The following is a 27,629-nucleotide window of genomic DNA, read 5'->3' as shown; positions in this document are numbered from 1 at the left end:
AAACAGGAAGTTCAGCATTTGTTATGCAAAATGTCCAAAAAAGATTAAGAACAGCCTGGCCTCATAAAATTTACGTGAGCATTGCAACGTTTTTGCAAAACTGAAATTACGTGCTTCACTACATGTTTGGCTGCAGTTTTCAAGTGAAATGTCCAGTGGGGGGCGCCAAAACCGAGCGAAATGAGGATGTAATCAGAAGATCTTATGGTTAATTTTAGATGGCGGTTTTAATAAAACGTACCTCCCTAACCTAAAAATGTACCCTAAGTGTAAACAATAGTGTCCAAAAAGATAAATGGTAGTTCACAAAACAGACATTCTTACCCTAACCAACACCTAACCCTAACCAACAGTTTTTTTAAATGCAAATTGTAAAAAAAAAAAAAAAAGAAAACACACATTAACTGAAGCAACCGCGGCTGTCGAGCTCAAAGTCCAACTCTCTATCATGTGAACTACCAAGCAAGCTAATGACATAGGAATAAGTGTGTATATGTAGGTGGGTTTGTAACACAAGTTTAAAAGGTTTCGTTTTTCAAATCATGTGCTAAAGTAAAAGTGTTTTGATATCATAACATAGCGGGAGGTGAGTAATAGAGCGAAAATTACATTTTTATAAAATCAATAAGAGCAATTGTACTCGTGTTTAAACCATACAGTTGCTGCAGCAAAACATAGAAAGTGGCACATACAAGTCAGTTTGTAAAAATGTATATAGAGTAACGTTCATTCTATGAGATCAGGTTGAATAAGAAACGATTGAGAAAAAGATTGCAATAATCACAATTTTGAATCACAATTCATTAAATATAAGAAAATCACAATATTATCGTATCACAACTCAATATCGATATATTGTATCACTATGTCCCTGCTGATTCCCATCCAGGACATCATCTCTGTCATTTGCTTTGGAGTTTGTGGAGGGGCTCAGTTTTTCTCATTCACTGCAGTAATCTCATCGCTGGCACAAGAAAAGCATGGCGTTACTCCAGACAGCCCATTCACAGCTCATCCCCCAGGCCTCATTAAGCCAAGCCATCATTACTGCACTAATCTAAGTCTAAACTGAGGCACAGAGGCAGGAGGTGGAATGTTTACTAAGCTGGGGATGAATTCTCTTTTCATTTGTTTATGGAAAGCTTAGGGTCAATAGACTAAAGTTGCAGCAGGTGTCATTAAGTACAAATAAAGTGGATGAAAGCTGCTTTGTTACTATGTGTTTGACATATGGCATGTCAAAAATGATACTTTCTCAAGAGCTGTGAAGAGTTATCTGAGGTTTTAGAAATGGACACTCTTTGCAACCGAAGAGGGAGTGAGAATGTGTTTCCTTGAAATGGCCATGCTGTACTGTTCTAAGAGGTAGGAGAGCTTTGTGTTCCAAATGCATTAATGAGAAAGAGCGAACTCTGCATGATGAGACACCTTAAGGATAATTTTTCCACAGAAGTGTTTACACATCACTTTTTACTTGAGAGATTTGGGGCCTTTGAGGGGTACCAAAGCCTAATAAAAGTGTCTGGAATCCACAGAACACAAAGCCCACATACCCACAAATCTGATAGAAAAAGTGAGGTATTACTAAGGAATTACTTATCTTAGGAAGGCTGACAAAGAAGAGATATTATACTTGACAGGATTCCATGGTCTAATGCGCTATCTCCTGTATGTCAAGATGAAATCCAAACTTAATCCTTGTGGATTTGTTGTTGTGCTTATTTGGCTTGCTTTGTCAAGCTTGTTCAAGTCAGGACTGTGTGTGAAATGAAACGCTCTCATTTCGTCTCTCTGGGTGTTTATTTACCTCTGGTCATGATGACAGTAAATCTTTCTTTCCTTCCTCCTCAAGCTTAAATGCATCTCTACTAGTGGCAGAGCACAATCTCTGAATCTTTTGTCCTTTCTCAGGGTAAATATACTCCTCGGAGGAGTGTTTGCAGTGGTGGTAACCAAGAGATATGGAGCTTGTTGTCAAACAGAAGAGTGCCAAATGCTGCCACCGTTATCAATGGGTGGCATGTACATAATCAAAGGGCAATGTTGATTTTGCTGCTGAGCTTGTTGGCTAATGCTTCTGCTAAAAGAAGGGAGTATTTCTGGTAAAATCTAAGGACTTTTGTTGGTTGAATGCAGTTTGGTGTAATGTTACCCATTTGTTGCGCTTGACTTACCAACACACAAGTTTGTATGACCTCTGAAACCTTTTTACTTGAAGTGTTATTCAACTGTATGTCAAAGTTTGTGTATATCTAAATAGAATATAAATGTAGTCAGTGCAAAGTGCACTGTCTCTCTGTCAGAGGAATAGTTAACCAAAAATGTAAATGCTGTCATTTACTTACCCTTTTGTTCTTCCAGAACAGAATGACTTTCTTTCTTTCATAGAACACACACACAAAAAAGAAAATATTACATAATGTCCAAAGTGCTCTTTTACAGACAACAAAACTAAATAGAGACTGGGGTTGTTGAGTTACAAAAATAAAAAAGCAGGATAAAACCATTAAAGTAGCCCATAAGGCTCACGTTGCTTTGTGTGTTACTCACTGGGAAGTTTTCAAACCTCATTGGCGCTGTGCAAGGTTTAACATCAATGATATCAAACATCAATAGTTATATTACTAGTGTTTTGCCATTGATGTCAAACTGAAAGTCAAATTGAAACATATTACAATTTAATGAGATTTTAAAAATATGGTGGTAGGGAGGATTTTAAGCAAATAACAACTTGTTTTTTTGGTCATTATTGAGAGTTTGACAGTCTCCGTAAAAAAAAGAAATGGAAAAAAAAGAACACTCTGGACATTCTGCAAAATATATTATTTTGTGTTCCACATAAGAAAGAAAATCATACAGGTTTGAGAGTTCCAAACTGAAACAACAGCAAGGTGTAGGGCTTAATGATCAACTACCAATTAACAAAACTACCATCAGACATGTAATATGTGTTTTTCTTCTTAAATTATTGGTCCATGTACAGTAAATAATATGACATATTCCATTTTCAAACTTAGCCGATTTAAATTGAACAATTTACTTACTGCGTTCAGTAAGCGCTGGGGTGGCAAGATGGGTACCCATTCATCCCCTTAGATCTTCAATGGTGATCTTGCTCATGTAAGTTCATCATTAGATCATAAATGGCCTCTGTGGCTGTGATAATGACGGTGATTCATGAAATATGTCATATTCTTCATGTTGGCTACACCTCCAAAACAAGTTTAGAACAGTTAAGCTGAATTACTTTATTCAGCTATTTTATGCAAACCAAATTTTAATTGTCCTACAGTACTTATTAACGTGACAAAACTAAACTGTTATTAAATTTTGTATCAATTGTACACAGAAATCGAGCAACTAGACAAACTCTCCCATTACAATGACTGCTGTCACTCACTGCAGATCTATACTGTTTGAGCCCCGCAGACCAGCGCAACCTCACTGACACTCCATTGACGCGAATGCTCTCATTAAAAACAAAGCAGTATAATCAGTATAATAAATCAAATATTTACACATCTATGCCTTGATTAGAACGGGAGTGTATTAGTTTTGTTGCATTGCTCATTTGCAGTGCATTTACCTCTAAATAATTCCACAGTGCTTTTGTTCTACAGCTTCTTTTCGAGTGTCAGGTGATGTTTTTTCAGTATCCATTTTCATGTGCCACAGTGAAACATAACCCCTTCGAAGAACTTCAAAACAAGATGTTGGTGAGGGGGTCGTAGAATGTACTCATAATATGTAGCTTTAATTGTAAATATAGCTGCAAGCAGCGATGACGGGCCTAAGCACCATGGGTCCATTTCCACCCGGTGGCTTTCGGAAAACAATGCAAGGTGGACACATGCATTTGGCATTTGACATTATTCTAAACAATTTTGAAGCAATTTGGGTAAATATAAGAGGACTATTTTAAAGTCTGTTGTAAGAGCCACACTTCCTGCTGCCAGGTGGTGGCGCTATAACCGTAACCCAAAATAGTCACATCCATGTGATTAACCTCCAAGACTAAACATACATCTCAATTTTGATCTAAATCACACATTGTACACAGAAGAGATGAGACACTTCCTTTTTCACCACTAATTTAATGCCTCGCCATGGCAGCACCGTTCAATATATAAAAAAATATGTTCACAATTTAGCATCTTCAATGTCTTGGCATAATGTTGGCTAAATGTGGTGACAGTCTCATGAATCCCTAGGAGGAGTATTTAAAAGTTCAGAGACTACAATATTCAAAAAATCTAAAACTGTTGGGCAGAGCTAATAACAATAATTATGAAAGTTGTCCGGCTTGAGGTAAACTATATATGTACAATTTTTGGGGGTGCTACAGCGGCCAACTTACATGCCCATTTTAAAGGGGGCACTACAGAGCCCCCCCTACACACCGATGCGTGAACATTTGCCCAGCCCTAATGGCCAACGACTCTGATGTGTGTGCAAAATTTCATGGAATTTTAAGCATGCCAAGTGCCTTAAAAAACACCCAAATATAGGAAGGAATAATAACAATGAATGTGGTGCCATGGCAACACTATTTAAGATATCAAATATCTCTGCACTTTCAGTGCTTGGGCCTTAATAAAAATAATAATCATTAGAAGAACAATTGGGTCTCCACACTTTCAGTGCCTGGACCCTAATAATACTAATCCTTAGAAAAACAATAGGGCCTCTGCACTTTCAGTGCTTGGGCCCTAAATATGTACATTTCTATAAAATCTGCTTGATTTTAAGTTGCAATCTGGGCCATCCCTAAAATGGGCCATACCATTGACATTTCCTGAGCAGTTCAAGTGAATGTGTGGAAAAAACCCCTGCTCATTCAAGGACGCACATTCATTCCGTGCATGACAGAGTGCAGCGAATGTGTCTAAAATGCTTGTGTGCAGTTCAGTTGAATTATAAACTTTACCCTCTCTAACTTAATGCTGATGATTCTAATGAATGAAGCAAGCTGTCTGCTGAAATAATGAAAAATAAACACAAATCTAACATCAAAGCTGAAATAAAAGCTTGCATTTTACCTGTCAATCAGACACGCTTGGAAATTACACTATATGGCCAAAAGTTTGTGGACACCATATGTGCTTGATGAACATTTGATTTCAAAACCTTCAATTTCCCCCTTTGCTGTAATAACAGCTTCCACTCTTTTGGGAAGGCTTTCCACTATACTGTATGTAGTAACATGGCTGCAGGGATTTGCTCTCATTCAGACACAAGGCTATCAGTGAGGTCAGGAACTGATGTTGGTCTATGGGGCCTGACTTACAGTTGCTGTTCCAGTTCACCCCAAAAGTGATCAGTGGGGTTCAGGTCTGGGGTTTGTGCAGGCCAGTCAATTTCTTCCACGCCAGACACAGTAAACCATTTCTTCATGGACCTCACTTTGTTCACAGGGGCATTGTCATGCTGGAACAGAAAAGGGCTATCCCCAAACAGTTGCCACAAATTTGGAAGCACACAAAGCCCAAGCCATTACATAAAGAAACATTAAGATTTGTCTTTACTGGATTTAATGGAGTAACCAAATTCGTTAATTCGAACGGGGTGTCCACAAACTTTTGGCCATATAGTGTATGTTTGTTACAACAGCAACAATAATAGGCTGTGGCCGTGTTTTCTCAGAATCATCATTGGCCAGTAGAAAGAAAAAGAATCAAAACTGTAGCGCTCTAATTGAAAATAAAATAAGATAAATGTTCTCACGTCATACAGAATAACATTATTAAGAATTATGAATAAATGTAATCAACACATTTTTCTGTTTTAAATATTCTGATTGTAGTGTTGTAAGAAACAACCCTACTCACAAATGCACTGTTTGAATGGAGAAAAAGTTCAATTAAACCCTATAATGATAGCGAATTATAGCAACATGGAGTGATATTTGCAACAAATAAATAAAGCATTCCTTTTGTACTGAAATTTCAATCACCAGTGAAGACAAGAGCCAGAGAAAGAGAACAAAGAGGGAAGTTTTTTACTATTTAGTGAAGAAAAGTTAGTTTAGGAATAGCTAAGAAAGTGTATGATAATATTTGCAATTAGGTAGTCTATCCATGGAAGTATTGTTTGATTCATTTTTATTAAATGTATCAGTAACTTGTTACAATAAGTTTGTGCCATGTGTATACATTAAGATTACACAATTAATGAACATGAAAAATTAACAATATTTTTACACCATTTTTAATCATGGGATATGTCAATTTCTACATTTACTGATACAGTTTAATATTAAAAATTAGTAATGTAACATCATCAAGAACTAACATGAACTAACAATGAACAATATTGTATGTATAAATGAGCAAACCAAGAATTCCGAGATGAACAAATGCTTGAAAAAATATTCATTATTTCTTGTAACCTAATTTGGAATGTAATACGTTACATGTGCATGTGTTAACGTATATAATCTTAATGTAAAGTGTATATATAATAAACCCCAACAACAACAACAACCCCAACCCAACCACCCCACTCAACTGCTGCAAAAACATGTGAATAGAAACCACTGACGCAACAGGAACTGACATAAATTGAACGATGTAATCATCAGTTTTCACAATAACATAATCGTGGCAGCCGTAATAGTAATCACGATTAGTTTTTCGATGAATTGTGCAGCCCTATGAAGTTGAGTTAATAATAGCAGAATTTTCACTTTTGGATCAACTAACCCTTTAAGATGCAAGTGCGTGAATGCGTGGGTTCCCTCAGCAGATCTTGGAGGTGCATTAGATCAGGCTTAACGGTGTAAGCTGTGACAGCTCTCCCCCCTTCCTTCTTTGGCTTAGTGTAAACACTCGTGGGCCTCTTCAGAACCACTGATGAGCACTGAGCTGGGCAATGGATGGCTAAGGTAATATTTTAGCGCCACCGCCCTCATCAATCCTGTATTGTTTGGAAAAGCAGCACACTAGCCGATGCCTGCTAATAGCCTGGCCATAAACACTAGCCCGCTAGCGTTGCCTCTTGCTAAGGTCACTACTGCTACACCCAGTAAACACAGCGGCCAGATAAAGTCACCTCTCAGTAGGCAGCTGGGAGAGCTCCAAGGAGATGGACCTTGGAAACTAGATTTCTGAGTTTCCCTTTGCTAGAGCCCTCACTTCTGCACTTCAAACGGCCATCCTGGTCCTACGTCACCATGGAGTTCAAAGGACCATATACATAGTAAAGGGTACAGGCCCATTCAAAAATTCAGTGATTCAAACAACAAAGTGTTCTGAACGTGTAGGTAAAAGTGCATTAGCGACACGATTAAGGCAACATCTGAAGTTTCTTTTATTTTGTGAAACGTTTTTAGCATGCCACTTGATTTCAATAGAAAAGAGAATAAGATGGAAATTTATTTACCACAAAAGATGTTATTCTCAATGGGGGGGAAACGTTTCATGGGCCTTAGACTTCTTAAATTTTAGAAGAATCTCTCTCTTAATCTGTTCCCTTTGCTAGGTTTGTTTTGCTCAACTGCAGCTTTTCTCTTAAAGTGATAGTTCACTAAAAATGAAAAATAATTCCCTTCATGTTGTTTAAACCTGTATGAATGTCTTTCTTGTGTGGAACACAAAAGGGACTGACAGCCTTACTCACCATTTATTTTCAGTCACCAATTTTGTACTTAAAATGAAAATAAATGGTAACTGACTCTAATATAATGCCCACCATCTTGTGTTCCACTAGAGATGGAAAGTCATCATGACCGCAATGGTGAATAAATGATACACTATCCCTTTTCAGAAGACTTTTCTCTTTCCAAACTTCCACTTAACCCTCAGTGAACATTTATCTTTTTTGATGATTAACTGTCAATAAAAAAGAAGGAAACCATTAGTTTGAGAAACGGCAGTGGTAGCTTTCCATTATGTGATATTTCATCACAGAGCTGTACAAGCTTTCTTCTCTTCTGGTGTGAATGAATGAAGAGAGCGGGAGCAATTTCATGGTTTGAGACTGACCCTGGTAAGAGCATGAAGCATTCATCACCTAGACAAGCCTTTTAGGGCCAAGACCTTCGCATAAACACAGTTCCTTCACATTCCCGCTGAACTTGGCCTTTAGGAATCTGATAAAGGAATTTTGTTTGCATTCCCAGCAACCAAATATATTCCTTGTAATGGCATTCAAAAATTCATCATGGTTCTAAAGGTGGCAAAAACTGTGTTAGTGCTAAGTACAACATTTATATGACTACATGGTGGCTGCAAGCTAGCTTAAGTGTACACATTGGCAGGTTAAATGCACCAGTTGTGGCCAGTAGCAGAAGACCTGCAGTATTACAGTGCATTTTCTTCCACTTTTTTTAGGTCTCTTGCAAACGTTTATTACAATAACCCACCCAACATAAAATTGTTTTCCAAACAGGAAATCACCCATAATAATTTTATTGGACTTTTAAGTGCCTTCGGAGTCACTGCTTGTAATCGCTGCAGTTTTAGCTGTTACTATCATGAAAACAGTGCGAAGGCACTTACTGTATAATTCAAATCAAATTATTCAGGGTGATTTAATACAAAAATAGAAAATAAAAAAATCCACAATTTATTCGCTTACAAATCTGCAATGAAAGAGAAAAAACTCAGCGTGTATCCGTGCCGGCCTGAACCAAGCACTATAATCAGAACTGCAGCACTACAACTATGGCAAGCCGTTTTGACATTTATTCCTTAAAACTTACTAGTATCTATTTTTATGTTATTAGTACTTATTTTTTTGTGACTAGTAACGATTCCATTAGATACTAGTACTTATTCAACAATTACTAGTACTTATTCATTTGATACTAGTACTTATTCTAATAGTGACTAGTATCTATTTAAATGTTACTATCCTAGAAAATATAAGTACTAGTACTTAATTTTTAATGACTAGTAACTATTTAGCCCACAGATATCGCGAACATAAAAGGTACTAGTATTATTTCCAGAGCACATTTGCATACTATGCAAATAGTATGTTAAATATAAATGCAACGTCACTCTCTTTCTTAAAAGGGTAGTATTACTTTTTCACCCAGTGTGCCTACTGACACCTAGCGGTAGAAAACTGAAACATCAACTGAAACATTTTTTTTTAATTCATAAATCGATAATTATTTGCAATCCATCTGACCTCGGATCATTCCTAGGAGGAAAAAAATCTGCCTATATGCATCAGCGCCTCTTTGACATATGCATTCTGTCAGTGCTTGTTGTTGAGCTCAGTCCATAATGAAGTAGGCCTATACAACGGCAAGTAAGTTGAAAAATTATTGGTTCTATTCTATTCTCAATTCAGTTTTGTACTGGTAGATAAACAGTATACTTAACATAAATGAACAGTAATCTTGTCTCTATTCTCTCTCTCTCTCTCTGCTCCCTCCACCCCTGGCAGGGGAGACAAATAGGGTTGCAGCGGTATACCGGTTTCACAGTATACCATGGTATGAAAATTGACAGTTATCACACCATGTACATTTGCTTATCTACGGTATTGAGAAAAAAAATACAACCGGACGGAGAATCTCACCTGCGCATGCACATCTCCTTTCCTCCTCGACTGCCTGTCAGACTTGTCAACTTGCCCCACACACATGCAGCAGAGAAAATGTCAGAGAGAAGCGAGGGGGTCTGACATAACAGTATGTTTGTGAGTTAAAACATTGTTTCTCAACTGGTGTGTGAAAAGTAGGGAAAGAACAATGACATGGTTCTCCCATTGAAGATATTTCGGCAACCGTCCAAGTGATAGCCTATTTAGGACTGCCGAGGCAGATTTAATGATAATCTTGCAATCAGCTAAAGGCTTCTCATCTGCACTTTCGCACGACTGTAACGGAACCAGCTCGCAATCATTATGTACTCTTCTCTCAGGCGTGCGCGTGCAACAACTGCGTTCTAGTGAGACTTTTCTAGTTTAAGGTGTTACAGAGAAAGTCAAGTCGAACCTCTCAAACAGTAGGCAGCCCTGCACAGCACAGGAGGAAAAGAGCTACACTGTGCTATGCGCCAAAAATAAAATAAAATCATTACACTTCATCACCTTTACAAAATTGTTTCACAGTTTTACATGAGTAAAAGTAACTTATGTTTTGACAAAAGGTTATAGTTTCATATGAAATAATCTAAAGGTAGAATCTATTAGACCTCATTTTATATCAACAATGGCAGTTGTAGTTAAAGTTTCAAGATGTGTTTCAGCTAGTATTTATTTTTTCATAAATACTTTAATTTGTTTTTATTATTACTATTATTTAAGACTAGCTACACTGACCTGTGTAATATGTATGTTCTGTTTTAATTGTTTGAAATTAGGAAACAAACGGGATAATAATGGGCTCATATAAGTAAATATGCTCTTAAATTTTTAAAAGAGGGGAGATAAAACTTCCTGTCGCTTTTGTTGTTGACATCAACAACAAAAATAATGTCACTTGATGCATGTCCTTGTACTTGAAAGCCATGAACAAAACTGTGCAACATAAAAGGAAATGCAACCCAGAATACATTAAATACAGGTTACGTTTTTACTATGGTGGGTCGCCACTTGATTTCCAATGTAAAATCTGGGTCCTGAAGCAAAACCAGTTGAGAACCACTGAGTTAGAGGTACAGACAGTAGCTGCGCTGTCCCGCACCTACAGTATATGTTAATTATTAAGAATCATAGGACATTACTTTAAAAGCTCACACAGCTGATGTTATTTTTCATTGTTCATTTAACATACTATGCTAACATGTAAACTAACATGCTTTAGTTATATAACATGTTATAGTTACATGCTATTTTTTTATCATGTTTATAATTCAGTTTATTATTATAATTCTGTTAGCTTTCTTATTTATTTTCAAAAGGGAGACTTTTATTACAAATCAATTTTAAAAAATGGTTTCAAGTTTCAATTATAATAAAGCGTTTGTTCAACCAACAACAACAAAAAAACCTTCTGTTTTCACTCCTTTAAGGGTCACTGTAACAGATAACAATAATTGTGTAATACCGTATACCGTGATACCATGATATTTTCTGAGAAGGTTATCGTAGGGTGAAAATATCATACCGTTGCAACCCTAGTCCCTGCGCTGAATAATGCACTACTCTTCCTGTCTGTCAGTTTTTATCCTTGTTACCATAGCTTTTAATTTGCTGTATCTGTATCTTTCACTTCAATGTTTTACTATATTTTATTGTCATGTCATGCTCTAGCTTTCCTATTCTTGCCATGCTCCAATACAAATAAAGAATAAAAGACTAAAGTAATGCATTTTCTTTATGAATTAATAATAATAATGCAAAGGCAGCTAATAATACAAAGGCAGTATCTATCTATTAAATAAGTACTAGTGCCTAATGAAAAAGTACTAGTAATTGTTGAATAAGTACTAGTATCTAATGGAATAGTTACTAGTCACAAAAAATAAGTACTAATAACATAAAAATAGATACTAGTAATAAGTGCAAATAGAGATAGGCTAGATGCTATTTACACAATATAGCAACAAAAAGCATCTTCTTTGCACTAAGTGTGAATAGTGTAAGATATTATTTGCACTCTTAATTATATACTAACATGCAGTATAGGAGCATCAGTGCAGCATGTTTATTGTGTTTATTTAGAGTCCCACACCATCCCCTACCCCTAAACCTAACCTTAACCTTACAAAAATTAACCATGGTTTTACTGCAGTAACCATATATTATCATGGTATTTTATAGCAAATTAACCACAAAATGAAACATGGTTACTATAATATTACTGTAGTAACACCATGGTTAATTGCATGAAAACTACGGCTTCTGCCAAAAATCATGGTTACCACAATATTATTAGAAAACCATGGTTAATTTTACCCAGATCATCCCTTCCTCTCAACTCCCTGACCTTCACACTGACCAAACCACTGCCAGGCATTCAACCTTTATATTCATTTATATTTATTATTATAAGTAGTATTAAAGGAAATATAAAGAGTAGAGACAGGAAACAGGACGGGGAAAAGTGGCGAATCCAACCCAGGATTTCTGCTTCATAAAACATTGATTTGAAACTTCACCATTAAGATGGCACTTGGGGGTGCAGTTTGTCTTTAATTTCTGTGTTTCCACCAGACTATTTGAGTGTAAATAGTGCCACTGTGTGGCAGCTGCTATTTACACCTAGTGCAAGTAGTTACTCTTTAATAGAAATAATAATAATAATATTATTATAATTACACTAACAGTGGTTAGTGTACAATTTGGTATGTACCCACACTGTAAAATTATGGTCTGGCATTTTATGTTGATTCACTCAATGCTATGAACCTGAATTTTGTTTTTACTTTTACAAATGTGATTTAAAATGCAGTGAGGGCTTATCTGTAGCACAGATTGCTTTTGTTTAGGGAATTCTATTCAGTACATAATCAGAAATACTACAATATCACTTGACAATTAATGCAATCTTAACCATGACAAATGTAAAGTAAATTATTAAAAAAATTATATTGCACATTTTATGTAAAAGACCCATTGGGAAAGATTAGTTTTAGACCTTTAATAGTTGTCTTTTATATGCCACACTGTGTTTATATATTTTTGGTTGAATGCACCCCTTTATCCCTACAAATAGGGACTTTTATTTTGAAGTGTCTCCCCGTTCTCCATTCAGAGATGGGTAAACGTTTAATTTGATGATTAATTTAATGATATAACATCCATATTTTCAAAATCAAAAGTCAGTCGAGTCTTGCCCTTCATTACAATGGGGTACTACATCTTACATAATATAACTGATGCAACAAACAGCCAAATTCAACTAATTTCTCTTTCTTTGTGTTTTCATTAATGATATGCAAACATTTCTAGAGCAGGTTAGCTATAGCCTATAATCATATCAAAACGATCCATTTCGATCTATATGATAATATAGATGTGGTAAATCTATGTAAAATACCACAAATATGTTAATAGCTGAAAGGTTCTCATGTTTATGCAATGATCAGTTTGAATGAAGGTATCCCCATCCACATTCTTACTAGTCCCTTTTGTTGTTGGATATCTCCAAATTTAAGATACTAGTACTTATTCTGTTTTTGATATCAACTGTTCACTTTTGACAAATATATATTTCGATAGTTCCTAGTGCTTATTTATTACTTATTTAGTACTTATTCATTAGATACTAGTACTTTTTATTTAGATACTAGTACTTATTTATTAGATACTAGTACTTATTTATTAGATACTAGTGCCTAATTATTAGACACTAGTGTCTTTTCCTATTGTTACTAGTAATAGTTTGTATCTTACTAGTAACAATTCATTTTTTACCTGTCAAATGTAATGACAAGTCAGAATAGCGACTGTAGTGTAGAATTAAAAATCTTACTAGTAAAATAATTATTAGTTATTAGTCACTAAAAAATAAGTACTAGTAACATAAAAATAGATATTAGTAAGTTTTAAGGAATAAATGTCAAAATAGCTTGCCATAGTCAGAATGGCAACTGTAGAGTAGAATTAAAAATCTTACTAGCAACATTTGGAATAAGTACTAGTATCTAATGAATAAGTACTAGTATTTAATGAATAAGAACTTGTGCTGAATGAATAAGTTCTAGTATCTAATTAATAAGTACTAGTGTCTACTGAATAAATACTAGTAACTACTGAATAAGTACTCATATCTAATGAATAAATACTAGTATCTAATCAGTAAGTACTAGTATATATTGAATGAGCACTAGTATCTAATGAATAGGAACTAGTATCTTATGAATAAGTACTAGTACTTATTTAATAAATACTAGTAACTAATGAATAAGTACTAGTACTTATTTAATAAATACTAGTACCTATTGAATAAGGACTAGCATCTAATGAATAAGTACTAGTAACTAATGAATAAGTACTAGTATCTAATGGAATAGTTACTAGTCACTAAAAATAAGTACTAGTAACATAAAAATAGATATTAGTAAGTTTTAAGGAATAAATGTCAAAATAGCTTGCCATAGTCAGCATGGCAACTAGAGTAGAATTATAAATCTTACTAGTAAAATAAAAAATCTTACTAGCAACATTCGGAATAAGTACTAGTATCTAATAAGTACTCATATCTAATGAATAAATACTAGTATATAATCAGTAAGTACTAGTATATATTGAATGAGTACTAGTATCTAATGAATAGGAACTAGTATCTTATGAATCAGTACTAGTACTTATTTAATAAATACTAGTACCTAATGAATAAGTACTAATACCTATTGAATAAGTACTAGCATCTAATGAATAAGTACTAGTAACTAATGAATAAGTACTAGTATCTAATGGAATAGTTACGCGTCACTAATAAATAAGTACTACTAACATAAAAATAGATATTAGTAAGTTTTAAGGAATAAATGTCAAAATAGCTTGCCATAGTCAGAATGGCAACTTGAGTAGAATTAAAAATCTTACTAGTAAAATAAAAAATCTTACTAGCAACATTCGGAATAAGTACTAGTATCTAATGAATAAGTACTAGTATTTAATGAATAAGTACTAGTACCTATTGAATAAGTACTAGCGTCTAATGAATAAGTACTAGCACCTACTGAATAAGTACTAGTACCTACTGAATAAGTACTAGTATCTAATCAGTAAGTACTAGTATCTATTGAATGAGTACTAGTATCTAATAGGATAGTTACTAGTATCTAATAAATAAGTACTAGTATCTAATGGAATAGTTACTAGTCACTAAAAATAAGTACTAGTAACATAAAAATAGATACTAGTAAGTTTTAAGGAATAAATGTCAAAATAGCTTGCCATACTACAACAACTGGGAAATGTTTAAAAACTTGTGCACTCATATCAATGAACTTGCTTCAGACAAAGTGTAAAGTTATCCTTCTGAAGATAACTTATCCTACTGACTTCCTTATGCTACCAACTGTTTTGATGCTCTAAACAACAATGCAATTTGTAAATAATTAGCACATCTCTCACAATGGTTCTTTACAAGAAAAACCTGCATACATAGGTACAGGTCAAACAACCAGTCCCATCCTCTACAGTCTCCCCAGTGAGTTTTGCTCGAGCTTCATGTTTATTTGTTTTATATATAAATGAGTCACAGTAACCTGGTCATTGTAGCATTTTATTAATTTTGTAGATGACTCTGTTATTGTAAGTGTATTGTACCCTTAAATAGTGAGAAACCCCACTTTCACATGGGTAAAATTTTTAATAAAATCATAGATATTTACTTCTCTAACTGGACACTCGAAAATCATAGAATTTCCTTTTTTTTTTTTTTTTTTTTTTTTTTTAAGTTGAGCAGCATTATTAACACTTCAAAACCATACAATAAACTACACTTCGAGGAAAACACTGATCTTATTGTAAAAAGTGCAGCAAAATATTGTTAGTTTGAATGAAACTAAGGAGCTTTAATGTTGACAAGACTTCAAGAAGACCAATAAATTAGCATCGCCTGACAACTTTGCCTACTTGGCTAATCAGTGTCACAAGCCAGATTTTTACTCTCTGGTGCATATTGTTCCTTATTCTTACAGAGAACTGCCTACTTAAATGTGAAGGGGCCTTCTGACTGAGATTTAAAATTACCAACCACAGTTTTTTTTCTTATGTGCACTGCAAAAAATCATGTTCTTAATCAGCACTTTTGTCTCGTCTTCCAGTGCAAATATCTAAAAATACAACAAGCTACATTTTGCTTCTCAGGTGAATATATCTTTTTATAAAGATGTTTAATAAGTTAAGTTGAGCCATGAACATTGTATCACAAAATCAACTTTAAACTGTTTAATCTTTCTTTAGCCACACAGTCTTGCTTCAACCTAAATTGCTCTCCGTCTTCACTTACCTGCGACGGAGGTCTTCTGCCACTGTGGCGCGGCAGCTGAAGAGGTAGGCCCTGAGAGACTGGAGCTGCTGTCTCAGCTTGAGAATGGCTGCCAGCGCCTCGCAATGCTCATACAGACACTGGTTCAACTGCTGGACGTCTAATAAGGGCTCCTCGAAAACAAACTCCAGAAACTCCTTAGCTTGTTTCGACACCTGAGCCACACAAAAAGTGTGTTTAATTATTTTAAAAGGACATTTTCACACCCTTTAGCTTTTGTTGCGGAGTCTGTTTGACTTCCGAGTTCGATTTGTTTGGTTGATGTTAAAGCTGCTGTCTGAACTTGAAAAGGACACCAGTGCGGTTTGCAATTATTGGAATTGAAGTAATTATCATGCTACTGTTTTCCATTTGCCCAGAAATTTCAAAGATTTAATAACCCAAAGACATATTCCATTCCTTTCACATCTGTTGTGGCCTTTCCAAATGATTAATGATATTGAAGATATGATTTTAGTCTTTACACATACCTCGTGTTTGTTAGTGTCCCAGTTATGCAGAAGACGAGCAGGAATGAGGAAGAGGTTGTCCTGATGACAGCTTGGGCAGTAGTACCAGCCACTGTAAGAACAAACTTTGGCCTTGCCCCGTGACAGACCCACAGGTCTCTGACACCCTGAATCGAAAAAACAAACCAACAATAAAATGCAAGAAACCTCACCTACAAACACACAAATCAAACCTGGGACAGAAGAGATCAAGTTTATCATTCGCGATTGCCAAACTGCCCACAGGCTCAGCTAAAGAAAAGATAAATGACCACCTAATCTACAGATGTGGGCTCAACTCTTTTAAAACTTGACAATCATTAGCAGAAGAGGATGAAGTTATTGTATATTGTGCTAATGTGTTAAGGTTTACGACACAACCCTGGTTAAACACAGATAAAGCATTAACTATGACCTAAAAGAGTACACTGCACAAAACCAGCTAAAGTAACAGTTTGAATCACTGACAAAAACACAACAGGAATAATCTAAATGGCTCTTAGAACTTAACAGGCTGAACTGTAAAATACTGAGCCCATTTAATACTAGCGATGTCTCCTGAAAGTGCTTTGCTTTGTCTTGTAAACCTCTTCTTCAAGTTGTCTCAAACAGCAGAGGGCCCCCAGAAAAGAGCTTATCCCAAAGGAACCAAAACAGGTGAGAGTGAACATGGCAGGTGTTCCTTTTCCTAACCATCTGGGAGAACCAGAGCAGGGACTGTGGGGCAGGTAAAAATGAAGAAAAAGAGAGAATAAAGGGAAAAGCCACAAATGGATATGGACTTGCACAATCTTTTCATGGGAGTGTAGCATCAGCTAAACACTTCACAGAGAGAGGAAGAAATGTGGACGAGATGGGGGGTAGGATAGAGAGGACAAAAACAAGCCAGAAAAAACAGTCTCCAAAAGAGGGAGGCAGAATGTTATCAGTACCAATATCTGTAGAGAGAGACACTGATTAGGCCTACAGTGCGTACAGACAAAGCTGTAGGTCTATTTTGGATGCATTCTTTGCTGGCTGAAAAGGGCCGAGCTAAAAAAAAAAGCTATTAAATGCATGCATTCCTGACTGTACACTTACCAACAGATTTAAAGGGTTAGTTACCATTACCATTAAGTTATCATTTACTTACCCTCTAAACATGTAATATATATAAATATATATCCACCGATCAGCCACAACATTAAAACCACCTGCCTAATATTCTGTAGGTCCCCCTCGTGCCGCTAAAACAGCGCCAACCTGCATCTCAGAATAGCATTCTGAGATGTTATTCTTCTCACCACAATTGTACAGAGTGGTTATCTGCGTTACCGTAGACTTTGTCAGTTCGAACCAGTCTGACAAATTCTCTGTTGACCTCTTTCATCAACAAGGCGTTTCCGTCCACAGAACTTCCGCTCACTGGATGTTTTTTGTTTTAGGCACCGTTTGGAGTAAATTCTAGAGACTGTTGTGTGTCAAAATCCCAGGAGATCAGCAGTTACAGAAATACTCAAACCAGCCCATCTGGCACCAACAATCATCCATGCGATTATCTAATCAGCCAATTGTGTGGCAGCAGTGCAGTACATAAAATCATGCAGATACGGGTCAGAAGCATTAGTTAATGTTCAAATCAACCATCAGAATGGGGAAAATGTGATCTCAATGATTTTGACCCTGGCATGATTGTTGGTGCCAGATGGGCTGGTTTAAGTATTTCTGTAACTGCTGATCTCCTGGGATTTTCATGCACAACAGTCTCTAGAATTTACTCCGAATGGTGCCAAAAACAAAAAACATCCAGTGAGCAGCAGTTCTGTGGATGGAAATGCCTTGTTGATGAGAGAGGTCAACAGAGAATGGCCAGACTGGTTTGAACTGACAAAGTCTACGGTAACTCAGATAACTGCTCTGTACAATTGTGGTGAGAAGAATAGCATCTCAGAATGCTATTCTGAGATGTGGGTTGGCGCTGTTTTGGTGGCACGAGGGGGACCTACACAATATTAGGTAGGTGGTTTTAATGTTTTTGCTGATCGGTGTATATACATTTATATATATGTATATTATATATATGATTTGGTTATCTCACGATTCGGTTTGATATACGATATGAGGTTTTCAATTCGATATTATCTCAATTCAATAAAATAACAGTTAAATGACAAAAAATGGCATTAAATTATTTTATTTTTTTTAATGTTTGCGCAAAATGCACATTATAATTTCTCATCAAAATAAAGTTCTATAATGCACAATATAAATCTTCAAAGTTTTAATAGTAAGTTTCTCATATACCTTCTACTATAAGAAAAGATCACAAACAAATAAGCCTTCAAAAATAGTGGGTTACATTCAGGCTGATCAGGTGCAGAACAAACAATAGAACTGAACAGAACCTGTCCTGAAAAAATATGTGAAAGTGTATATTTATTTTTTAAATAATTTGTCTTGATTATTATAATCACATTTTAACTTTTTCAAAATATAAAAATTCTACTTTCTATCAATTAATATTATTTCTTGAAATTGTATATATATATATATATATATATATATATATATATATATATATATATATATAATAATGATATGAGTTCTCAATGTTTGAAATAATGTGTACAATTTACAAGTAATAACATTAAGTTTCCATTCATTTGTAAAACAAGCGCTATAATGGTACTGTCACTTTAAGAGTTTAACATGTATCTCACTGACTCGCAAAGGTGTTACGTTTCATTCATTAACGAGAGAGAAGGCTCGTTTTATTTTAGCGCATCCGTGCTATTTGTGATCAAAATTAATATTTATTTTTACATTTTTATCTGACAGTAAAGAACAGAAAGGATGTTAAAAGACACATTATTCAACGAAAGTGGAATGTGGGATCTCATCTTTTATGGACACACATTACACAGAAAAAAATGATCCGTTTTAATCTCAAGCACTTTTCAAAACAAGCCAATTTTCCAGGTAGGTCTATTTCAGTACTTACATTTTTAAGAGCTAAATTCAAGCACGTTAAGCACTTTGCATAACCCCATTTTGGCCATATAAACAACTAGTCTGATATGAGATCACTCTATGTTATCTTTACTAACTTTACTAACATTACTCTAAACAACACATATTTCTTAATTTCCTTCTAGGTCAATACGTCAGTCCAAACAATTTGTTATCATCCCGAGAGAGATCGCTTAAAGGGTTTTAAAGCAGAACTGTGTCAAACTTTCAGCCGTTGTTGATACATGACAGATTTTTTTTTAAAAGGGCAAATGTTATTTTATGAATAAGACCCTGGACGTGCCAAGGAATACATCGGCAAAGTACATTGCCATATTGGACCAAGAAAAGAACATCCACAATATTCCATTTCCAAACCAATACGTAATGGGTTGTTCTAGCTGAGTTTAGGCGCTAGCATCATGTGCTGCACTGTGCTGCCAATATAAACTTGAGGTTTTTAGGGGCAGGGACCCCAGACTATAAAAAGTCAGAGGTGGTGTCCCCCATGCCACAGCTGATGGGTGCCTGATATCTGGACTGAACCACAGACCATGCAGCAGGGTGTCGTGTGTCAGTGTTGCCTTGTAATCAGCATACATGCAGAGTGCAAACCCACAAATACCACCCTATTCTAAAAATAGCATATTTTTGGACACTGCTCTTGCTGGGGAGACTGTTATTAAGAGCAATTTAGTTGAGGCTGTGTTTTTTAGCAAAAAAACAGAAATTGTGCATAAATGAAAGGTAACACAAGTAACTCAAAGATGAAAGTGTTTGTATACATTCAACTGAATTTTTTGCCAGTAAATAATGTCATGGAAGAAAGAATCATACAAACTACAGCATCTAACAGTATACACATTTGACATAAATAACCCTTTAAACATGTCTGACATTAATGTGGTCAAATAAAAAAAATGTAAAACAGTTTTCATGACCAATTGTACTAAATGTATGAATTCAACTGCTTTTTAAGACTCTCATGGAAGTAAGGACCATTTAAGTAACAGCAGCTATCTCACAGCACATCACAAACACGTCACAATTTTGGACTTTTCACTATGAAAATTCACAATGTGTGGAATGAATAGAGAAAATATTTTCTACAATGTGCAAATTCAACAAGTTAGAATGTGACATGTTTCTCAAAACATTTCAACACATTCCAACGTAGATTTATCACACAGAGTCTGTGTAGAAGAATGTGGAAAAAATGCTACAATGCTTTTTAGTTAACTGTCTAATCTTTTCCCACCAAGCCTGTTAGGCTAGAGATATTCTGGTCAGTGGCCATAGAGCATGTCACTTCTGGAAATTAGTTGGCCACTTAGAAACCACAGCCTCCGTGGACAATGCAGCCAGTGCCAGGAAAGCTTAGCCCCAAGCATGAGTACACACATACATTCAAACACACAAGGTGCAAGTTTGCACATCACAGACAGACAGCACAGAAAATATCCCTGTATGGCGGTGAGAGGTGCAGTGAAGTCTGAGGACATCAAACCAAAAAGTGAAGCCAACGGAACCCTCTAATGCTTCAAAAGAAATTCTAGCAGGTTGGACCTGTGGCCTTGCAGTTAGCATGCATGCTCAGACAAAATGAGCTTACTGTAACAATTAAAAAATATTCATGGCACCACTTGGTGTTCCTTACCTGCCACACTGCCGGAACCCTCTGAAGATCCTCCAAGACACCCTTTAAAGGAGCCTCAAATATCCTATTTATGTACTCAAGTAACTTCGATATACAGTATAGGACTTAAAGGACTTAATGACTACAGATCCATCGCTCTGACGTCTGTGGTCATGAAATCATTTGAGAGACTGGTGTTGGCCCACCTGAAGGACATCACTGGACCCTTTCTGGACCCCCTTCAATTTGCTTATCGAGCAAACAGGTCTGTGGATGATGCAGTCAACATGGGATTGCATCATATCCTGCAACATCTGGACAGAGCAGGGACATATGCAAGGATCCTTTTTGTGGACTTTAGTTCGGCTTTCAACACCATCATCCCAGCTATTCTCCAGATTAAATTAAACCAATTCTCTGTTCCCACCTCTATCTGTCAGTGGCTCACCAGCTTTCTGACAGACAGGCAGCAGTGAGTCTGGGGAAATTCACATCCAGCACCTGTACGATCAGCAATGGTGCCCTCCAGGGATGTGTACTCTCCCCACTACTCTTCTCCCTGTACACCAACAACTGCATCGCCAAGGACCCCTCTGTCAAGTTCCTGAAGTTTCTGCCTTATCCAAGATGATGATGAGTCTGAATACAGAAGGGAGGTTGAACAGCTGGCCAAAACAACCTGGAGCTGAACACGCTCAAAACAGTGGAGATGATTGTGGACTTCAGGAGAAACACCCCAGCATTACCCCCACCCCACCCACAGCACTGTGGCAGAAATGGAGTCATTCAGGTTCCTGGGCCCTACCAGATCCCAGGACCTGAAGTGGGAGACCCACATTGTGAGAAAGGCACAGCAGAGGTTGTACTTCCTTCGGCAGTTGAGGAAGTTCAACCTGCCACAGGCGCTGCTGATAAAGTTCTACCCAGCAGTCATTGAGTCTGTCCTCTGTACTTCAATAACTGTCTGGTTTGGTTCAGCTGCCAAATCGGACATCAGAAGATTACAAAGGACAGTTCGGACTGCTGAGCGGATTATTGGTTCTCCCCTTCCCATCCTCCAAGAACTGTACACATCCAGAGTGAAGAAAAGGGCTGGAAAAATCACCCTGGACCCCACTCACCCAGCCCATTACCTCTTTGAACTGTTGTCTTCTGGCCAGCACTACAAAACACTGAGCACCAGAACAGCCAGGCACAGGAAGAGCTTTTTCGCCTCAGGCCATCGATCTCATGAACAGTTAAAACTGCCCATTGAGCAATAATTATGTGCAATAACAAGCTTTGTCAATTATATTTATTTAACATATACTACCTCTTCTGCACATTACATTCCCTTGCACTGTATATAACAGATTGTATTTGTATATACATATATTTTTGTGTCTTATTGTGTATTTCTATATAAACTTTATATTCTATTTACTTATTTTTATTCTTTATTCTATTTTTTATTATTTCTGTCTTGTTGTTGTATTGTCTGTGCAATGGAAGCTTCTGTCACCAAGTCAAATTCCTTGTTTGTGTAAGCATACTTGGCAATAAAGCTCATTCTGATACTGATTCTATATTTCAAGAGCCTCAAAGCCATTCTTTGATGGTGGGGTTACTGAAGGAACCATTGACAGTCCTTAGAGTTCTTCAGATTTCTTGCAGGAACTTAAGAGTTTCTCAGAAAACTGAAAGGATTTCTGAAGGATCTCCAGAGGCTTTTGCTGTTGTGGCAGCTGAAGAACCCCAAATGGAGTCTTTAGTATCTTTACATTTTTACATCACTTTTTAAAAAGTGGGGCCAACCTGGGAGTGTGGTAAAGACAAGAAACTGTGCCAAATAAGAGGCATTTGAAGTGTTCACTATCCCCAAGGTTCCCTTTTTCATTTTCAGTAGCACCCTGTTGGCCTACACCGGCAACTATTTGCGGGGAAAAGAGAGGTGAATCAGGGGCCACTTGCATAATGGTTTTCTATTAGAATAGGCATGTCTGCTCTAGAGGAGATGTTCGGTCCTTTATTGTAAAAAGGTCTCTTCATTTTCTTGCAGAAAATGCTGCGACTCGCGCCACTTATAACGGTCCGCTGAGTTCCGTGGGACAAAAACCCCAGGGTGGGGCTTTGTGGCTTCACAAGGCCCCAGCTTTGAAGTCCCTTATTCAAGCTGACAACCACTGCAAAAAAAATAAAAAAAATTACGTGAGGGGCAGACATAAGGCTGTGCATGTGTGTGCGTGCGTGCGCTCATGTGTGTGTTTGCTTCAGACAGATGCACTGCCCATCTTTTTGATGTAAACAGGAGTCTCTTGGTCCCCATTCTCTACCTGACCTTGTACTCCCTCTCTCGCCTCTTTAGTCCCACCTACAGCTGGATCTTCCCATTTGATCTGCTGTCCTTGTTCTCTCTACAGGGTACTATTTTGGAGGTGTGTGAAAAAAAGCCCAAGCCGCAAGATAGGGTTCAAGCAAACTATGTGATTTGGCTTGAGAAAATGGGAGTGTGTGAGTGTGTGTATGCTTCAGAAAGAAAATGGAAGGGTCTATCTTCTGCTTCAAATGGACGACAAATTTGACCCTCTTAACAAAAGTCCTGTTATTTTGTGGGGTAGGTGGGGGTGTGAGGGCATACCAACCAAAAACACTGACACTCATGTAATGGATGGTCAAATAGAGCATCAAAGGACAAATAAAAAACTTTGATTGTAATATGAATAATGGGTATTTTATTATTAAACTAGATTTTTACATTTTCTAAATAAAATTTGAGTGGTGTTTGTCCAAGATGGTAGGGTGTTTTGGGTGGTTGCTAGGGCTTTGATAAGAAGTTGCTTGGGCATTCTGGGCAGTCCATGAGATGCAAGATGAGTTATATACTGAAGTTTAATACTTAGGGTTAGAGGTTAAGCGATAGTAGATAATAGTGAGAGCAATAATAAAGTTTTCTCCACTAACCATACCAAAAATATAAAAAAACTGAATTTATCATTTTAAATAATTGCAAAGTACTTTGGAATGCTGGCAGATGTTTTAAGATTGTTAACATATTAGACATCTAACATATATGCTCTTTCTTCATTGGACAAGGGAAGAATCTAAGATTTAACAGACACAACAGATGGCAAAACCTTGCAATATAATCAATTCCAATGAAGGCAGGGACAAGTGTCCTTTTTTTCCTGTTGTGTTGCACTTCAATCATTGTTCTTCTCCTCTTCTTCAGGATCTCAAGGTCAGCTTCAAGTAATGTGAATGTATTACGGCCACTTTCAGTACCTTCACACAGGACTTAGCTGATGGAACCTTTTGTGGATGCTGGCAAGCCAGGGCCAAGGGGTATTTTGAAGTGAACAGGTGACAGAAGATCCCCACAGATTGGGGAAGTTTGTGGGTGTGCCAGCTGAGCCGGAGACTACGCACACGTAACATTCTGACAGCTCCTTGCCGACTAGGAACATTTGTTAAGGGACAAACAATTGAACTGCATTACAGCCTGGCCACTGACTACCCCTCTAAGATGAGGTGACTGACATAGCCCTTTTGCACCCAAATGGCAATGGTTCTTGTGCTGAGCCTGTGCTTGGCTGGTTCACAGCCAGGGCAATCTGGAGCCTCTCGTAAACCGGCCGCGCTTTTCGACTTGAGAACCAAACGGTGACAAAACGGGTTACGTGGCTACGTGGTAGATTTATGCGACTACCTCACATGCCCAAAACAAACATAGCGCGCTGCAGGGTTTGTGTGTAGAACATTTACTCCTGTTTTTAGAGGACATTTTTAAACATACAGAGAATTGCAATCCAAAGTTATTACATAGCTCAACGAGACATGTCAGAGACGACATCTACGCTCAAGACGACAGTCAACGTAATAACTTTATTTTGTATGAACCTTTTAATGTGATAAAGTACTATAAACTGCAACAGTGGAATCATTATTATCATTGGTGTAGCAGATGGTTATATTCAGATTTTTGCCATAGCATATCATATTTTGTTTGTGTCTTGATTTAGAATCCCACTGGTTTAGGGGTGGGTAAAAATATTGTTTTTCCGATTAATCGCAATCTTCATTTGAACAATCCCAAGATCAATCTTTCACTCAATGTGCAACCCTCTACTACAATAAGAGGAAATCACTCTAAATTTGCAACCAAATTTTGCGCTATGTGACTAAAGTGAATATATTTGGCAACTGGCTGGTAAATATTTACATTTCACTCACCAGTAAATGTGTAGTTTAGTCTTGAAGTGTTCAGCAGTGTGATCCTTTCACAGCGTGTTGAGAGTAAAAGTTGTTCCGTGTAATGTGTGTCCAAGACGAGATCCAAGCAACCCATTTCGAATACTGTTTTTTTTTAATACTCTTTCTGTTCTTTACAGTCAGTTGTTAATCAAAAACAACTACAAAAAAACATTTAATTCTAATCATGCATCGCACAAATGAGGTAAAGCCATTTGAGTCCACTCTATTTAACATGCACTCATTTAAGATATTGTTTACAGAAATGCCGTTTTTTTGTTAAAGAAACAGTACCGGTTTTAGCACGTGTTCAACAAATCAATGTAAATACTTCTAAATAGTATAAATTATGCCATTTAACAATAAATATGTAACAAAAATAATATATGAAATATAATATCTTATCTATTGATTGAATACATTTATTTGTTGATTTTTATGTGGCCATAATTATGAAAAAGTAATAAAATATAATTAGTAAAATTAATATAATGTAACTAGTTTAAAGGTCCCCTGTATAATTAACAGCATTAGCTGGGAGATAATTTATTTTATAATGTAAGCAAAAGGACATAACTGAAATGAATCGGCATTGAATCGAATTAAAAACGGAATTGAATCGAGAGCTTGTGAATCGGAATCGAATTGGGAAATCTGTATCAATACCCAGCCCTACTGGTTTATTTAAAGGGTTAGTTCACCCCCCCCCCCAAAATTATCTCGTCATTAAGATGCGTATGACTTTCTTTCTTCTGAAGAACACAAACAAAGATTTTTAGATGAATATCTCAGCTCTGTAGGTTCATTCAAAAGTGAATGGTGGCCAGGCCTTGAAGCTCCAAAAAACAGATCAAGTCAGCATAAACATAATCCATCAAATTCAGTGGTTAAATCAATGTCTTCTGAAGTGATCCAGTTGGTTTTGAGTGAGAACAGACCAAAACATAACACTTTTTTCACTGTACATCTTGACAGATTATGATTGCTTGTCTCCTTGGTGATCATGATTTCAAGCTCGATTACACTTCCTATAGCACCATCTAGCGCTCTGCGCATGTGTCAAGCACTAGGATGTGTAATCGAGCTTGAAATCATGATTATGCCTAGAGACTGCAATGGCAAGATGTACCGTGAAAAATGAGTTATATTTTCGTCTTATCTCACCCAAAACCAAATGGTTTGCTTCAGAAGACATTGATTAAACCACTGGAGTCTTATGGATTACTTTTCTTCTGATTTTATGTCCTTTTTGGAGCTTTAAAGTCCGTACCACTATTCACTTGTATTGTATGGATCTACAGGGCTGAGATATTCATCAAAAAATCTTGTTGTCTGCAGAAGAAAGAAAGTCATACACATCTGGGATGCCATGAAAATGAGTAAATGATGAGAGAATTGAAATTTTTGGGTGAACTATCACTTTAAAAACAGCCACGATCTTCCAAAGTGAGTAGTCCCCTTACTGAACAAAACAATACACAAAATAAGATGAAAAGAGTGTAAGGAAAGCTAATGAAGTTGGCAAATATAATTAATTACTGAGATCAGCTAAAGATCACACCTCCAATTCTGCGTTTTTCTCGAGCGTGACTGACTGAATTAAATGCCCCGGTTAGTTAGCTGGCTGGTCGTGTCTGAGCACAGACATCATTGCTTCGTCCACTGCTGCTTTTGCTTAGGTCCCTCTTATAATTCCTGTGCTCTCTTTTTCCATTTAAAAAAAAAAATTTGTTTATGATTTGGTCAATTGTCCGATTAAAGCGGGCATGCATAATTTCTTGCCGTATCTCCTCGTAAACTCTTTTTTTCCCCTTTGCGATTTCTCTAGCTTATCTTGGATCTCCGTAGAGTGCTCGTTTTGTACATGTTTCTTTAACCCTGTTGATATCTGATATATTTTTTAAATTTTTTATCTTTGTTGTTATAGAATGAAGAAGTACTCCTTACTGCAGACGGTAGTCACTGTTGTTGTTGTTCGGGAAAACTTTACCTGGTGTTGAAAGATTATCCCAACCTCCGTGCCCTAACGTAACTGGTGCCTGCGTAGAGACAAGCTAGCTTTTGGGGCCAGTGCGGAATCCGTTTTTCCAACACGGAACAGCCTTTTCTGCAGTGGAAACGCGTGGAACAGTTCGATAATTCGCACTGGCCAAGGAACCCGCCCCTGAATCAAGTCGGTGGAAAAGGGCTAACAAGTAGCATGCATTAAAAGCAAAGTGGCACCCCATCACAAAGAGTACAAAACATGGAGAAAGAGAGAAGAAAGAATGCTCAAGACATATGCATCTGTTTGGGGCAATAAACTTAAGAAAAGCAATATGTTGTAAAAGAGAAAAGTGCAAAGAATTAGAATTCAGACAAAACAAGTAGTAACAGTGAACAGAAACAA

General features: G+C 36.7%; 1 protein-coding gene across 5 annotated transcripts in view; it reads right to left on the bottom strand.

The window, feature by feature from the left end:
* The window catches only part of LOC127448111 (pleckstrin homology domain-containing family M member 3-like), a 69,269-nt gene that overhangs the window by 25,818 nt on the left and 15,822 nt on the right, over positions 1–27,629 (bottom strand). For all 5 annotated transcript variants that reach the window (XR_007898458.1, XM_051710410.1, XM_051710413.1 and 2 more), the window contains exons 4-5: positions 16,372–16,517; positions 15,863–16,056 (exon numbers count right to left, since the gene is read on the bottom strand). Coding sequence is in view for 4 of the 5 variants with exons in the window: in XM_051710410.1 (XP_051566370.1) it covers positions 15,863–16,056; positions 16,372–16,517 (340 nt within the window). In the remaining variant the exon portion in view is untranslated. The remainder of the gene's footprint in view (positions 1–15,862; positions 16,057–16,371; positions 16,518–27,629) is intronic.

The sequence above is a fragment of the Myxocyprinus asiaticus genome, chromosome 11, assembly GCF_019703515.2.
Source record: "Myxocyprinus asiaticus isolate MX2 ecotype Aquarium Trade chromosome 11, UBuf_Myxa_2, whole genome shotgun sequence".
In the NCBI taxonomy this organism is placed as follows: Eukaryota; Metazoa; Chordata; class Actinopteri; order Cypriniformes; family Catostomidae; genus Myxocyprinus; species Myxocyprinus asiaticus.
Note: the sequence above shows the minus strand (reverse complement) of the source record. Positions and strands in the feature narration are given on the sequence as shown.